This window comes from Podarcis filfolensis, assembly GCF_964270895.1.
Source record: "Podarcis filfolensis genome assembly, chromosome: 12".
Classification (NCBI taxonomy): Eukaryota; Metazoa; Chordata; class Lepidosauria; order Squamata; family Lacertidae; genus Podarcis; species Podarcis filfolensis.
Genome location: NC_139614.1, coordinates 57,383,599 through 57,400,061, shown reverse-complemented (window position 1 = coordinate 57,400,061; position 16,463 = coordinate 57,383,599). Strand labels below are relative to the sequence as shown.

At 51.3% G+C, this 16,463-nt stretch overlaps 1 protein-coding gene across 1 annotated transcript; it reads left to right on the top strand.

Moving 5' to 3' along the window:
- The first annotated feature begins 1,706 nt into the window (after positions 1-1,706).
- Positions 1,707-12,510, top strand: LOC310746072 (uncharacterized protein). The gene is made up of 7 exons (XM_083579772.1): positions 1,707-1,867; positions 4,565-4,740; positions 5,792-5,898; positions 7,241-7,369; positions 7,710-7,814; positions 8,151-8,285; positions 10,515-12,510. The coding sequence occupies exons 3-7, from the start codon at positions 5,865-5,867 to the stop codon at positions 11,810-11,812; spliced, it is 1,701 nt and encodes a 566-aa protein (XP_083435898.1). The 5' UTR covers positions 1,707-1,867; positions 4,565-4,740; positions 5,792-5,864; the 3' UTR covers positions 11,813-12,510.
- Positions 12,511-16,463: the final 3,953 nt, after the last annotated feature.

Below are 16,463 nucleotides of genomic sequence, written 5' to 3'. Positions count from 1 at the left end.
GGGGACACACAGGTTGAGAACCGCTGATCCATTGGTTCAGGGTCTTGCTGTCTGGAGCGGCAGAAAGCAGGCTTGCTCCATCTTCCAGGCGACAGCCCTTCAGACGGGGGTGCAAACTTGAATATTTTATTGGGGGGGGGGCCCGAAGGGACCCTGGCCCCTAGGACTTGGCTCCTATGCCTTCAAATATTTGAAGAGGGCTATGGAGAGAATTGCAGCTCTTCCAGGAGATCAATGGAGAAGAGAACCTGTTCTTGGACTTCCCTCCCGGCAGCACCAGCCGTGTCCTGGGGTTGTAGTCCAGCCCCATTTGGAGGGTGACCCTTGGAACAGACCCTGCGCCCCCATCAAATACCCAGGTGTGCTGGAAAACCTGTCCCCTTACCCTGGCCCAGCGTCATAAAAATATAGAGACAGGCAAGCCCATCTTACTGGATGGAGGGAGTTGGGACCTGGACCGCCTGCAGCTAAATTCTTTTTCAGGTGTTAGGAGAGAAATCGGCTCAGCCCTATTCCCAGGGGGTTTTCTGACTCAAATCGGGAGAGAATGGTACCGAAAGGAGCTCAGTTACTGCCAGAAGAAGTGGGGATTATTATTATTATTTTCAAAGCCCCCCACCCATGTCTTGAAAGGTAAGCCTACCCCCACCCAAACATTCTGAGATGCTTTCTAACCCAAGGAAAATTGATTAAATCTTTAGGGTGGCATTGTCGCCTGACCTCCCCAAATGCTGAAACGAGCCTGGTCTGAACATTTCGGCTCTGCCCTGCGTTTCATATGAGTAGACCGCACAGTGTTTTTTTCTCTGCTGCAACGCAAAACTGAAAACTGAAAAAGCTTTCACCCTGCAAGGAGCTGCTGATATTTCGATTGCCCTTTTCGAAACCTTTTCCAACTCTTCAGTATCCCTTTGGGAGTGAGGCGAACAGAACTGTCATTCCAAACTGGGGTTGCGCCATAGATTTTGTGTAATGGGCATTAAGGGTATTGGGGTTTTTGATATTTTTTTTTGGGGGGGGGGAGATCCATGATCATCATCCAGCTACAGTTAGGTTTGTGCATAAGTGGCGGTTCTCAGCCCCCAAGGGGGAGTCTCTAGGGAAGGAGGTGCTTTTCAGGGATGTGGGGCATAAACCACTCGCTGTTTCAAAGGGTAATTTGAGCACCTTGAACTGGGACCCCGAAACAAACTGGCTGTTGCGTGATTTGCACCACCAACCCCACCGAATAATCTGTACTTTGGAGCAGCAGAAGTTTCCGCTTCCAGGGCAGCCCCACGCAGAGCCCATGGCAGCGCTCCAGCCGGCAGCTGAGCAGGGCAGGGACTTAATGGGGCCAATCGCCTCTGTCCAAAAGCGGCTGAGGCTGGAAAGGGGCCCCTCCCGGACCCCCAGAGATCATCCATCCGGTGCATCTCCATCATCCCTCCCCACTGTGCCATGCGGAGCCCCCTCCCCGTCTGGATGGGGGCCAATTCCCTGCCAGGGGGAGGCGGGGGGGGAGCCAGGAGGGCGGCGTTGCTTGGGAGGGGGGCTCCCATCCCCACCCAGGAAATCGGGGGTGGGGGCTGCAGCAGCCCCCTTGGAAGAAGCCTCTCCCGGGCGCCCCCGCCAGGCAGGCCAGGGGACCTGGGGGCGGAGAGTCGGGTGCTGCCCTCTCCAGACCCCTCCCCCCGCCCTCGCCGGCGCGGGGGCTGCCGGGAGTTGTAGTCTTCTCCCCGCCCACAACAAAGGCAGGCAGAGCCCGAGGGGCACCAGCCGGAGTGCCGGGCGCGCGCGGAGGGGCCCAGGCAGAGCCAGCTGCTCCCCGTCCTCCTCTCCCCTTGGCGGGGAGGCCGCCCCCCACGCCTTCTCCTCTGCAGGCCAGGTAAGCCCCCCCCCCCGCCGCCAGCGAGGCTTCTGCCCCCCTTTTGCAATTAAAGCCCCTTGCGAAAGGGGGGCATGCAAAGGGGGCGCAGGAGCGCGGCTGCCCTGCTCTGCAAGAGGCGCGCCCTAAGGATTGCGCCCCTCCTCCGATCCTGCAGGATCGGGCCCAAGGGGGCGCAGCCTCTTCTGTCTCCGCCGCCTTGCCCGCTCCAGGAGGTCCCCCCCAAAATCCCTTTGGGTTCAGGGCTGGTCTGACTCAGCTCGGCCCCAGTTCCGAGGACCAGATTTCCTGACCATATAGCACATTGGAGGGGGGGGGTGATTTGGCACCTGAGGACGAGAGGGCTGCTGGGCATGTGCAGAGTGCCACTTGCACACTCCTGGCAAGCCTCCGCCAGCTTCTACTGGACTTAGCCGTCCAGGGGGTCCTTTCCCTTTCCCTTTCCCTTTTTATGTGTGGGGTGCAGCACGGGTTACTTGGGGGGTGAAATTGCCAAGGCCCCAGCCTTGCTTGGGTGGGGAATTCAATTTGCAGAAATGGAAAGGGATGGACCTAAACGGAGTAAGACTAGGGCAGGAGGTCAAAATGCCAGTGGGCAGCCAGCGGCCTATTATGGGAAGCCCAGAAACAGGTCCCAAGGAAAACAGTATTTTCCTATTGTACCCTGTCAGCTGGTTATTCAGAGGTAGACTGCCCCTGAGCATGGAGGTTCTGCCACCACAGGAGAACTTGCATATGGAGAGCCTTGAAGCTGGATCAGGCCAAAGGGGGACCCATAGAGCCCAGCCTCCTCTTCTCACAGTGCCCAGCCGGATGCAGGATCCGAATACAAATTCAACTCTCCCCTCCTGTGGTTATCCAGCATTCATAACCACTGCCAGCTGAAGTTTGGTGAGATCAGGCCCACTTGCCAGGACGCTCCTGGGCGCCCCACACCTCTCCAGAGTTCCCCCGTTTGTTGTGGGGCCGCAGCACGCTGCCTTGGGAGGTCAGAGGCCTGGATGGGCAGCGTCTGGGGGAAAGGGTCTCTGCCTCGGTTTCCCTGCATAGCAGCAGGCGGGTTGGGAAAGGGAGGCGAGGGCCGGGCTGTTCTCGAAAGTGCGGAGGCTGCCTGGAGGCAGGGAATAAGTGGAGGTGGAGCGAGAGAGATTTTGTGGGGAGATGGCTCTCAGTTGTGGCTTGAAGGACTGACATGGAGGAGTCTCTTGCTAGTGCATGGCTCTGCGAGGCAGCAGGGCTTCTGACTGCCAAGAATATTCTTGTGCTCGGATCCTGCTAGCAGGTTTCCCATTTGGAGGACTCCCTGGTCCTGGATGGGGTAACTGTGCCTCTGAAGGTCCAGGTGTGCAGCCTGGGAGTCATTCTCAACTCACAGCTGTCCATGAAGGCGCAGGTTAATTCTGTGTCCAGGGCAGCTGTCTCCCAGCTCCATCTGGTACGCAGGATGAGGCCCTCCCTGCCCGTGGACTGCCTCGCCAGAGTGGCGCATGCTCGAGTTATCTCCCGCTTGGACTACTGCCATGCACTCTACGTGGGGCTACCTTTGAAGGTGACCCAGAAACTACAACTAATCCAGAATGCGGCAGCTAGACTGGGGACAGGGAGCGGCCGCTGAGACCACATAACACCAGTCCTGAAAGAACTACATTGGCTCCCAGTACGTTTCCAAGCACAATTCAAAGTGTTGGTGCTGACCTTGAAAGCCCTAAACGGCCTCGGCCCAGTATACCTGAAGGAGCGTCTCCACCTCCATTGTTCTGCCTGGACACTGAGGTCCAGCGCTGAGGGCCTTCTGGTGGTTCCCTCCCTGTGAGAAGCCAAGTTACAGGGAACCAGGCAGAGGGCCTTCTCGGTAGTGGCCCCCGCCCTGTGGAACGCCCTCCCATCACATGTCAAAGAGATAAACAACTATCTGACTTTTAGAAGACATCCCTGTTCGGGGAAGTTTTTAATGTGCCACATTTTAATATATTTTTCATCTTGTTGTAAGCCGCCCAGAGTGGCTGGGTACAAGCCGCCCAGATGGGTGGGGTACAAATAATAAATTATTATTACTATTATTATTATTATTATTATTATTATTATTATTATTATTATTTATTATTTGGGCATCTGGTCAGCCACTGAGAGAGCAGGATGCTGGGCTCACTGGGCCTGATCCAGCAGATGCTTGTCTTATGATTTGAAAACTTAGCACAAAGGATTGTGATCCTTTCGCAAATGAAGCAATTACAATAACAATAATAAAAAAGCTACTTTTCTCTCATTCTCTGATTCTCCTCTTCCTTATAATGTGGCTGGCCAAACTTAGTCCTAGTCTGTACCTCCAGATGCACGCAGACCTGATGCCCGGGCTCCCCCTTTTAATTTGTACGTGCAAAAGAACACAGGCAGAGTTCACCCTGTGAGCAGCGCAGGCGTGGTTTTAAAGAAAAGGGAGAAGAAAAGTAATGAAAAATATGCTTCCAAATATGTTCTTGTTTTTATTTGGTATTTTTTGGGAGTTGGGAGGGGCCCAAGGCTCACCTAGTCCAACGTGTTTATTTTGTAGTTTTATGACGTGAACTGCCCTCAGATCTTCAGATGAAGGGTAGTGTACAAATCAAACAAATAAATTTGCTTCCCCGTTTCCCAAATTGCAGGCAATAGCAGGCCTGATGTATAATTCCTTCCTCCTTCTGTTTCTCCTCATTGCAGGGATGGAGCTCTGCGCATGTTCAGTGAAGCCACAGCAGGCAACGTGGTGATGGCAGCAACAAGGGCCCCAGTGATGTGGTCCAGAGACCGTGTGGGGCTTAGCGCTGTGGTGCGCTGACACTGTGCGCAAGTTGGCGCTTTGAGGCTGCAAGTTCCATGTCTCTCGTTCCCCTTTGGTGAGTCCTGGGCGCTGTGGAATCACAGAATTGTATGGCTGGAAGCGACCCCAGGGGTCCTCTATGGAGGGAGGCTAAGAGAGGGTATATTTGTTAGATATTATCCTTCCTTGCTCTCGTTTGTGAGTTCAGCAGAGCGCACCCCTGTGCAGCTTAAGAAGGGAAGCTTAGATAGGTTAGTTTTAGCCTTTTCGTTTAAGTAATCCAGGATGCTTTAAGGCAGACAATCGCAGTCGGTCCATCATTTGAAAAATAAAGACTTCAGAGCTGTCTGTCCCCAAAATATTAACCAGGCATTCCGTTTTGGTGACTCCAACCTTGGTTTAAGGAGCCATTTGGCACCTAGTTTCTAATACTGATTCACTCACTCGGAATACAGAACCAGATACAGCAGCTATGTTCATGCAGGCTTAAAATGGTAATTCAGTTACAAAGACTTACTTTAGTCTAGCTTAAAATTGTCTCTGAGCATTGGAACTCAGACTTGCAGATGTCCTTCATATTTCCGGCAGAGTTTTCTCTAGCAAACATGCAGGAAAACTCTGAGAGCTTCAGCTCCTATCACATGCCTATCTGGGGAACATAGAAATATCATTTCCCAAAAGCCTTTCGCTTTTTTACACATCAACCACATATGGAAGAATGGCCCCTCTATCTGCTTACATTTCCAGCATTTTCTACATCTTGGCTAGTTCATTTGGTGTTAAATGCCACCTGTACATCATTTTGAAATAATTTCCTCTAAGTGTATAAAAAGCAGTAAACTTCATATCCTTTCCCCATAACTTCTCTCCGGAAGCCCTATCCAAATTATGACCTGAGTCTTTAGGCCAGTGTATCATGGTTGATTTAACCATTTCATCTTTAGCACCCCATTCTTGTAACATGTACATTGTAGAAATCAATTTTCCACTACTCTCAAGCAGCCGCATCTTCTGAAATGTTCTGTCATGTTGTTATTTATTGTTTGGAATTTGGGGTTTATTGGAATGACATGCAAGCATAGGAATATAATAAATCAAATCAAATTCCCTCCCTTCCTCTCGGGCAGGTGGTGTTGATGCGAAGCCCCCAATAGCCGTTGGAGCAGACCGAGAGGGGAGGCCACCCCCCCAGGAGAGGAGATGGAGGACAAGAGTCTGGAGCCCCCCAGCCCAGGTCAGTAACGGGGAGACTTCCCTCCTGAGCCCTCCGTGAGTCGGTGGCAGAGATGCAGAACGGAGCCTAAACACACTCCCTGTTCGGTCTGATTTGTTTAGTGCCCTGCTAGGGAGATCCAAGATTATTTGATTGACTTGTAGGTCGCTTTTCCACCATGAGCTTTTGCCCAAGGCAGCTTACAGCAAACAGCCCCAACTTCCAAATGCAGAGCAATGGAAATGCAAATATGTGGAACGTTTTGGCAAATCCAAAAATGAGCAAAAAAGCCCAAACAAACAATGCCAGCCATTTGGCCAGCGCAGAATAAATTCAGTATTGCAGAAAAGAAATAAATATAGGTTTGGAATCATAGAAGGGACTCCAAGGGTCCAGCCCATTGCAATGCAGGAATCTCAGCTAAAGCATCCAAGACGGACGGCCATTCAAACTCTCTTGAAAAACCTCCAAGGAAGGAGAGTTCACCACTTCCCAAGGGAGACCGTTCCACTGCCAAACATCTCTTAACTGTTGGAAAGTTCTTTCTGATGTTTCGTCAGAATCTCCTTTCTTGTAACTTGAAGCCACGGGTTCGAGTCCTACCCTCCAGAGCAGGAGAAAACAAGCTTGCTCCCTCTTCCATGTGACAGGCCTTGAGGTATTTGAAGATAGCAACACATCTCCTCTCAGTCTCCTCTTTTCCAGGCTAAACATTCCGACCTCCTTCAGTGCATGAATACAGTGGTACCTCGGGTTACATACGCTTCAGGTTACAGACTCCGCTAACCCAGAAATAGTACCTCGGGTTAAGAACTTTGCTTCAGGATGAGAACAGAAATCGTGCGGCGGTGGTGCGGCAGCAGTGGGAGGCCCCATTAGCTAAAGTGGTGCTTCAGGTTAAGAACAGTTTCAGGTTAAGAACGGACCTCCGGAATGAATTAAGTACTTAACCCGAGGTACCACTGTACATGGGAAACAAGAATTAACCGACAATAAAGGTTCTAGCACAATGCAGCTCAGAGAGGGTGGGGTGGGGGTGACACAGACCTGGCTCCCATATCCTTAGTCCAGAGGAGGCTGACAGCAGCAAAAGGCAAATGTTGGAGAGGGAAATGATTAACTGTTTATTTGGGGACAGGGCTCCTCACATCTCTGAAAAGGTGAGGGTTGTTTTGCCTTTAGAATGGCAACTTAGGGATAAGTTAAATTCTTCTGGTGAAGACACTCCGCCCCCCCCCAAACGGAAGGCCTGGTTTCAATAACTCTGGAATGCATTTTATTTTGTCATGTGTATCTTGGGGGTTTTCTTGGTAACGGCTTCGGCTGCACATATAAATTAATATAATATTCTTCCTCCTTGCAGCTGCCGGCTGGGCTGCTCCCTCGGGACGCAAAGTGGTGGTGAAGGTGGAGCCTGAGGAGGAGCTGCGCATTGGGTGCCCCGAGGACCCGGCGGAGGCAGAGAGGGAGCCGCTTCCTGACTCCCTGGCAGGTGAGAGGGGCTGGTGTTCCTCCCTGGGGAGCAGGTGGAGGGGTGCATGACGCAGCCCCCCAGGACACCCAGCGCAAGGTGAGGGGCCCCCTGGAGTTGGCTATGGGTGGCGCCCGGTGCCCGCTGGCCCCCTTGCGCTCCTAAGCTTGAAGGTTCCCACACCTTCTCTGAGCTACTAAGAACAGCAGTTGCTGTCTTAGCAAACTCATCAGCAGGCGTCTTTTGGGGCGCAAGCCCCCCTTGTTCAGAACTGTGTGTCAGAGGCAGAGGTCTGTGCCCCCCAAGAGGGCACCCGGCCAGAGCAGTAAATGAGGCTCCTGGATTTTCTCTCCTCTTTCAGGGATCAAACCAGAGGTGGCCATCAAGATGGAGCCAGAGGACGACTCGTATGCAGAAGAGCCTTGGGACTACAGCGGCGGGGAGTCCGGCGACGACACAGACTCCTGTGAGTCCAGGAAGCCTGTGCTGCTTTTGGTGTGAGGTGTCCGTGGTGGGGGGTGGGGGCCCCATGGGCTATAATAAGCCTCTTTGGGGCAGCTGGGTCTCTGCCCCACAGCCCGTTTGTGGCTGTGAGGAAGGCTGTCAAGGCGCATGGCCAAGCCTCGCAGGGTGCTTCTGTCCGGGCAGAGGGGCTCCCGGATGCTGCAGCCCCTTGCCTCACAGAACCAAAGGGTTGGAGAGTTGGAAGGGGACCCTGAGGGTCATCTAGTCCAACCCCCTGCAGTGCAGGAATGGCAGCTGAAGAATCCCTGACAAATCCTCTCTCTCTCCCTCCATACAGCCGACATCCGACCTGACGTTATTGTGAAGATGGAGCCCGAGGAGGAGGAGGAGGAGGAGGAGGAGGAAGAAGAAGACTTTGGGTGCCCCCCAGGAGAGATGGGAGCAGGAGCAACCCATGGTACCCTTCTCATGGGTGAGTTCTGCGACTCTCCCATCTGAGCTGAAGCAGGAGTGTCGGGGGGGGGGGCGCGTGTCAATTACGTCTTCTTTGTTATTGTTTTTATTATGTGTCTGATGATGATGATGATGATGATAAATTTTTATTTATACCCCGCCCTTCCCTGTTCAAATACCGGGCTCAGGGCGGCTAACAACAAATTTAAAACACTTAATTATAAAAGCAGCATAAAATACAATATGAAAACATGAAGAACAATAAAATGCAAAAATCAATTTAAGGGAAATAAGCATTAGATGATCCCCAGGGCTAGCTGGCTGAATTGGTCCTACTTGGTCCAGCAAGGAGGCCAGGGGAGAATTACCTGTGGGGTCTCAGAGCAGGTGATCTTCATAAAAGGGGAGGGAAGAGAAGGGAAATAAAAGATCAGGCTGAATTCAAATGAAAGGCCAGGTGGAATAGCTCTGTCTTACAGGCCCGACGGAAGGAGGTTAAATCCTGCAGGGCCCTAGTGTTTTTATATTGTGATTTTATGTTGTAATTGTCCTGAGACCTGTAGGTATAGGGCGGTATACACATTGAACAAATAATAATCCAGTGGGAGTGAGTTCCACAGTTGAACAATGTTCTGCATGACAAAGGACTTTCTTTTTCCTGTCCCAAATCTCCCGACATTCATTGCCATTTCCACAAGTTCTGGTGTTAGGAGAGAGGGAGGAAAAACTTTCCTCCAGCCTCTTTTCTGCAGGCCAGAAAATAATTTTATAAGCTTCTATCATGTTGCTTCTCACTTGCCTTTTCCCTAAACTAAAAACTCCCCAGTGCTGCAGTGTTTCCTCATCCGGGAGTCTCTCCACCCCCGGATCATTTTGCCTGCTCTTTTCGGAACCTCAGCTTAGCTGCTTTAGCTGCCTGCCTCTCCATACTCCCAAACGCGCAGTCTGCGCATGCTCAGAGGCTCACTGATACTGCCTCACAAACAAACATGCAGACCAAGTGGCTGCACCTCGATGTTCTGTTGGAGAGCCATTTCATAGAATCAAAGAATTGTGGAGTTGGAAGAGACCCCCAAAGGTCATGCAGTCCAACCCCCCTGCAATGCTGGAATTTCCCATGATGCACCTCGCACTAAATACATGCCTTTTTTTAAAGCCATAAAACACCTGGATAACTGTCGGTAGAGCATGAGGCTCTTAATCTCAGGGCCGTGGGTCCGAGCCCCATGTTGGGCAGAAAAATTCCTGCTTTGCATGGGGTTGGACTAGATGATCTTCATGGTCCCTTCCAACTATACATCTCTGTGTCACAGTCTTAGCTGTGCTGCTTCTGCAGAAGCATTCTGATTCCTGCCAAATGCCCAGCTCTTGTCTTCTTCTTTTTATATATAATTTTTGTTACATTTTCTGTTTTACAATTTAAAATACTCATTTAAACATCCTTAAAATATAAATGAGTTCCCTGCTTCTCTTTCCATGGTTCATTTTCCATATCTTAGTTTACAAAAACTAAACCATTCAGCATTCCATCATTGCATCTATCAAAACTTATTTACACTGTTGAATTTATCTTAATGCCACCAGTGTTTTCAAGTGTACACGATTTCCCCCCTATATATTCAATAAGCGTTTTATAATCTTCTCTAAACGTATGTTCTTCTGTTACCTTTTTCTATATGTTAAATCTGCAGGCTGCGCATATTCTGTCAGCTTAAGTTGCCATTCTTCTTTGGTTGGGACCTCACTCATTTCCCATTTTGGGGCCAACAAAATACGGGCCGCAGTAGTGGCATACAGAAATAACCTTTTTTGACACGTGGGAATTTCCGTCTAAATTATCCCCAATGAAAAGGACTCTGCTTTTTTTGGGAAAGTCCTTTTAAACATTTTATCGTTTAAAATTCCTGATAGAGGATAAGGATCCAGAGATTACGCTAAGGGAGGCCAAATTTTGCGCGGCTGCCATAAAACTCAGGGAACAAGCTGTGCTATTACAAAGACTAAGGCCTCAGATGCAAACTCTAGATAATATTTTAGAGACTAAGACCTAAACCACATTTCTAATGGCTATCATATTCATATTGTTTATTGTTATATTCGATTGTTAATTCAAACTTAATTCTATTGTGTTTTAATGTTTGCTTAGTACGGTATGTGAAGCTGGTCTGGGACCGTAAGAAATTTCATTTCATTTCAAAGCTCTTGTCTTGTCTTCTGATGCCTTGCCCTTTCCCTTCCTCACCACCAGATGGCGACATCCAGCCGAGTCGGAGGAGAGCGGAAGCAGCCGCCGCCTCCTCCCAGAGCGTCCGCAGCGGCAAGGGCAGTGGCAGCCAGTGGGCGAAGCAGGCTGGTCCGGAGCAGAAGAAACCGCCTGCCCCCGGAGGCTCCGGCAGCCCTCGGGAGAAGCCCCGTCCTCGGACCCCGCCGGACCCTGCTGGCACCCCCGAGGGAGCGCGGCGCCCCAAGAGCCACGCGGCCTGTGACCGCCCCTTCGCCTGCAGCATGTGTGGCAAGCGGTTCCAGCACCGGGGCAACCTGGTGACGCACCTGCGGGTGCACACGGGGGAGAAGCCCTTCCCATGCTCCGAGTGTGGGAAGAGCTTCAGCCAGAAGGGGGACCTGATGCGCCACCTGCGCATTCACACGGGCGAGAAGCCCTTCGAGTGCACTGTGTGCGGCAAGAGCTTCTGCTCCAAGCAGACCTTTGTGCTGCACCAGCGCATCCACACGGGCGAGAAGCCCTACTCATGCGCCGACTGCGGCAAGGCCTTCAACCGCAAGGCCAACTTTGTCACGCACCAGAAGATCCACCGTGGCGAGCGGCCCTTCGTCTGCGGCGAGTGCGGGAAGGGCTTCTGCGCCAAGAAGACCTTCATCCTCCACCAGAAGATCCACGTGGGGGACCGCCCTTTTGGCTGCGCCGAGTGCGGCAAGAGCTTCAGCCGCAACGGGGACCTGACCCGCCACCAGCGCATCCACACGGGCGAGCGGCCCTTTGCCTGCGGCGAGTGCGGCAAGTGCTTCAGCCACAACGGGGAGCTGATCAAGCACCAACGCATCCACACAGGTGAGAAGCCCTTCGAGTGCACGGCCTGTGGCAAGAGCTTCAACCGCAAGAGCACCCTCATCACCCACCAGCGCATCCACACGGGCGAGCGGCCCTTTGTCTGTGGCGAGTGCGGCAAGACCTTCAACCTCAAGACCACCCTCATGAAGCACCGGCGCATCCACACCGGCGAGAGGCCCTTCACCTGCCTCGAGTGCGGAAAGAGCTTCAAGTACAAGGGGAACCTGAGGACGCACCACCTCACCCACACGGTCGAGCGCGTCTACCCCTGCACCGAGTGCGGCGCCGTCTTCGGGCAGCGCAAGGAGCTCAAGGCGCACCAGGCGGCGCACGCCGAGAGCCGGCTGCTGCCATGCTATGGAGATGACGGGGGGAACCTGAACCCCTTCCTGCAGGTGCACCCCCTGTTGCTCTCCTGCTCGCCTATGGAGACCCTGGCGAAATTCAAACAGGAGGCTGGCTTCACAGACCCTTAGCGGGACCCGGGAGGAGAAAGAGAAGGGGCTGTTTTAATTTATCGGTTAAGCGGGCAACCGGAAGACCTCCTGGCCCCAGAGATCTTGCGGGGGTTGGCACCCAAAGATGGGCGGATGAACGGAGCAGAGGAAACTTTCCTCTTTTGTGGGGCACCCGGGCCGTGGGTCTGCAAATGTTGGCTGTGGGCCACGACTTCAGGACAAAGCTATAACTGCAGGCCATGCCCCAGCGGACTGACAGCTGTCTGTTAACGTCTTCCTCGCTGTAGCAAATTGCAGCTTGGTTGGTTCCCAAACTCTTGGAGAGTTCGGGAGCAGCGATGCACTTGCCCCTTGGGGGACGCAGAGGGCGGGGTAGGGGGGCTTTTGCTTTGGCCGGTGGTTTTATCGGGGGCGGGGGGAAGAGGAGGGTGTGTGTGAATTGGGACGATAAATTGATAGGCTCGTTTGAAGTCCAGGTTAGTTTTCAATTATAGGAGATGCCGGCGATGCCGGCATGATCAAATTTGTTAATGTTTTTTAGTAGCTCAAAATGCTAGGCTTGAGGCGCTTCAAGGAAATGTTTGTTTGAAGATTAAAGTGGTGGTTGAAGGACAAGCAGTAGAATGAGTGGAAAAGTAGCAAAAACTCCCCTCTTCCCCCCTCCCTTGGAACAGTTTTTGAGATAGCTGAAAGCAAATAAACCAACGATGACTAAATCGGAAGTGGCTGAATGCGACTGCTTGGGAAATCACCTCTGTTTGGACCCTGCGGGGGGTGGGCAAGAGAGTCTTGATCCAGGGGCGCTCTAGGGGCTCTAAAATTTAGAAACTGAGTTACAGAGCTGGAAGGGGCACCCCAGGAGCATCTAGTCCAACCCCATGCAATGCAGGAATCCCGGTTCAAGAATTGCTGGTGGGTGGTGGAGAGTCCAGCACTTTCCAATGTCGAAAAGCTCTTGCTGCCAGAAAGCTTTTCCCAGTGTTTAGTTGGAATCTCCTTATTGCAAGTTTTTTCCATTGTTGGTCCTGCAACCCCAGTGGGGCACTCCGGCCGAGGAATGGGGCTGCCCAGCCGCCTGATGTTTTATTTTCTTTTGAACCCAAGCTGGTCAGTGAAGGGCAGGTCTCTTATCTGCTAGGAACAGTTTTGATTTCAGGTTGCACAGGCAAAGGAAACGAGGTTTGCAGCTCCTGGTTGGGGGCACCTGCCAAACGCGGTTGCTTTCGCCTGTGGGGTGAATGGTGTTTTGTTTTTGTTTTTTACCAACCACCAAAATGGAAACAGTGAAACCCCCCTGGCGGCTGATACATTGGATATACAATATTCAATAATATACATATTCAATAATAACATACTCAAATCAACCATATGTATACTATATACCTTAACACTCCTTCTTCCACAAGGTTTATTTAACTTTTAACATTTTAATTGCCCCAAATTGTGCAAACCTACTCAAATAATTCAATATCTTCTCAAACCAATCCTCCTCTTTCTCACTGACCTTAAACCCTTTCATTCTATGTATCTTCACAGTTAGGCATTCTAAAATTATAATATTATTCAGTTTTTTCCTCCATTGGTTCACCCCTAGTTCTTCTGCATTTTTCCAATTACTCGCTATAACCTGTCTGGCTGCAATTACCATCAGTTTTACCCATTTGCATTCCTCTTTTGTTTTTAACTCGCTACTACTCAGGGTAACAAGAACCATTAATTTAGTTATTTCCATGTTCCTTCCCACAATTCCTGATATTTCTCTACCAATCTGTTTCCAAAATTCATTAACTAACGGACAGTCCCACCACATATGACTGTACGTTCCCATCACTCCACATTTCCTCCAGCAATTCTTACTTCCAGATTTTGTAATATGATACAGTATAACCTTACCGGTGTATAATACCATTTTTGTACCAGCTTCAACCCTAGTTCCTGGATTATCCTAGAGGCTGCAACAAAGGGTGGTTGTGGAAAGATTCTTTCCCAATCTTCATCTAAAATCTGTTCCTGAGTATCTAACCTCCAATATTCTTTCAAACTTTCCTTTGGTGATTTCCCTGTGGGGTGAATGGTGACCCCCTGACCCTGGTCCCCTGGTCAGCCACTGAATGAGAGACCGACTGAGAAATTCCCATGTGCTTTGCCTTGAGGTTCCCTGTTGGAAAGGCGCTCAGTGAATAAATGCAATATTGTCACGAGGCGGGTTAATTTGGATGTTGGGAAAACCCATTTCTGGTATGTGTGTGTCTTTGGAAGCTGGGAAGGGCAGAGAAAAGAAAAGAAAAACCTTTATGCAGCAAATAGTTAAACCCTGGAACTCCCTGCTGCAGGGGATTTAGGCAGATTCGTGGAGGGCCTTCAGAGGACGGCCTTGCCGTGCGCCAGAAGGCCAAGGAGAAACAAGCTGCGCCACCTCCCAGGCAGGGCCCCCACCCAGCGCTCGTGAGGCCGAGCACAGGCCTTATCAGGGTGGGACACACAACGTATCTCTAGGGGCAAACTTGCACTTTTGTAGGTGAAGCGGCTTGGGAGTCTGGCAGGGCTCGGATCTGTGGCTGCAACGTTGGGGCACAGTCCACTTCATGACAATGGATTAAATTTGTGGGGTCCGGCTCCTCGGCCCTGCCTCACCCAGTGCTAGCTGTGGGGTGTATATATTTTGTTTTGGATCCCGGACGCAGAAGGCAAGGCCCAGGTCTGGAATTCCCAGGTAAGAAGCATCTGTGGGGAATGGCATTCAAGGATGGAGACTGGGCGCAGTTCAGAGAGGGAAGGAAGGAGCTGCCACTACCATGAAGTCCTTGACCCACACCTACTCTAGAACAGACCTATCTGGATTTAGGAACATTTGGACCTCCAGGTCTACCTCTTGATGCTGGGGGAGAAACAACAGGAGGGGGCTCTGGGCTTTGTGTCCCCTTGGCGGGTCTCCGAGATGCATCTCATGTAGTAGTCTGGGGTTGTTGTTTTTGCTAAACTCTTTGATAATACAGTCATATCTCGCGTTACAGGCGCTTCAGGTTGCGTTTTTTTGGGTTACGGATGTGCTGAAACCCGGATGTAACCCGTTCCGGTACTTCCAGGTTTCAGCGCGTCCGTATCCTGAAAAAACGGGTTACTTCCAGGTTTTGGCAGTTGCGCATGCGCAGGAACAGGTTACTTCTGGGTTTTGGCAGTTGCGCATGCGCAGAAACGCTAAATCACACTTTGCGCATGCGCAGAAGTGCCAAATCGCGCGTGTGCAGACGCTGTGAACGCTGCGGGTTGCGAATGTGCCTCCCGCATGGATCACGTTTGCAACCCGAGCGTCCACTGTCCTCGGCTCCTCGCCTCCATGCTGGCCACTGAGCTGTTTTTACAGCCTGTTAGATCCGAAGGGTTTCTATTGGAAACAGCTTTGCCTGTTTTAACTGAGAAGTGGCACGTTAATGCTGTAAATATATTAAGTCCTTTTGGCTGGTCACTGGCAGAAAGAATTGTTGGAGCTAGATTGAATTTTGGTCCAATCCGCAGAGGCGTTTGCCCAGTTTTTCTGACACCGCCATGAACACATTTATTTACGAGGTTAAAGAGGGAGCAGGACTTCTCCAGGGCTGGATTACGTTGAGAATTCACACATCCAGCTGGGGTATCTCATTCACTGCCCTGCCTTTGCAGGGTCTGTTTCAGCTGTTGCTTGATGACATAGAGCTGGACGGGGGCATCAAGGGTCATCTAGTCCAATGCAGGAATAAGCATAGACAGGATCCTTCAAGTGTTGTGGCTGACCCCATCCTCTCTTGACCCTTGATCCCGCTTGGCTTCTTCAAGCTAGGCAGGGATCCTGCATGTGTGGCTGGCTGGGTCCAGGCTGCTGTCAGCATACCTGTGGTCAGAGGAAACATGGTGGCCTAGTGGTTAGCGTGTTGGAATAGGACCTGGGAGAGACCAGGGTTCAAATAGACCCACTTCGCCGTGAAGATCCCTGGGTGATCTTGGGGACAACCAGGGCTATTTTTCTAGATAAAGAAATGAATCTCTCCTTTGTTCTCTCCACTGGAGAGGAACCGGAACTAAATTCTGCCAAGTTCCAGCTGGGGGGGGGGGGGGGAAAGACCCTGGGGCTAACTCTCAGACTAGCCCACCTCACAGGGGTCTTGTGTGGATAATATGGAGGGTGGGGCCATGCAGGGAACCTTGAGCTCCTGCGAGGAAAAGTGGAAGACAAACACACCTGCCTGTGTGGGTTCCTTGGAGGAGGAACTGACTGACTGCCCTTAAGGAAGCCCACCTTGGACCCACTGTTTCTTGACAATGTCTGATCACTAAAACTCCCTTTTTGGGGAAGGGTCCTGAAGGAGTCCTGGGGGCTCGGCTGCAGGCACTGCAGGGATGAGGCCAATAATCCAGACCCCAAACCAGCCCTGGGGCAGGACCTTTATTTGGGAGAGGGACAATGGGAGTGTGATGGGTCGAGTTCCCTCCATCTCTCAGCAAGTCCTCTACAGCTTGGGACGAGGTAACCTCAAAGACACCCCAATAATAATAATAATAATAATAATAATAATAATAATAATAATAATAATTTATTTATATCCCACCCATCTGGCTGGACTTCCCTAGCCACTCTGGGCGGCTTCCAATATTAAAATACTGTGGGCTGCTGCTGAGGACCTGCTGGTGGCAC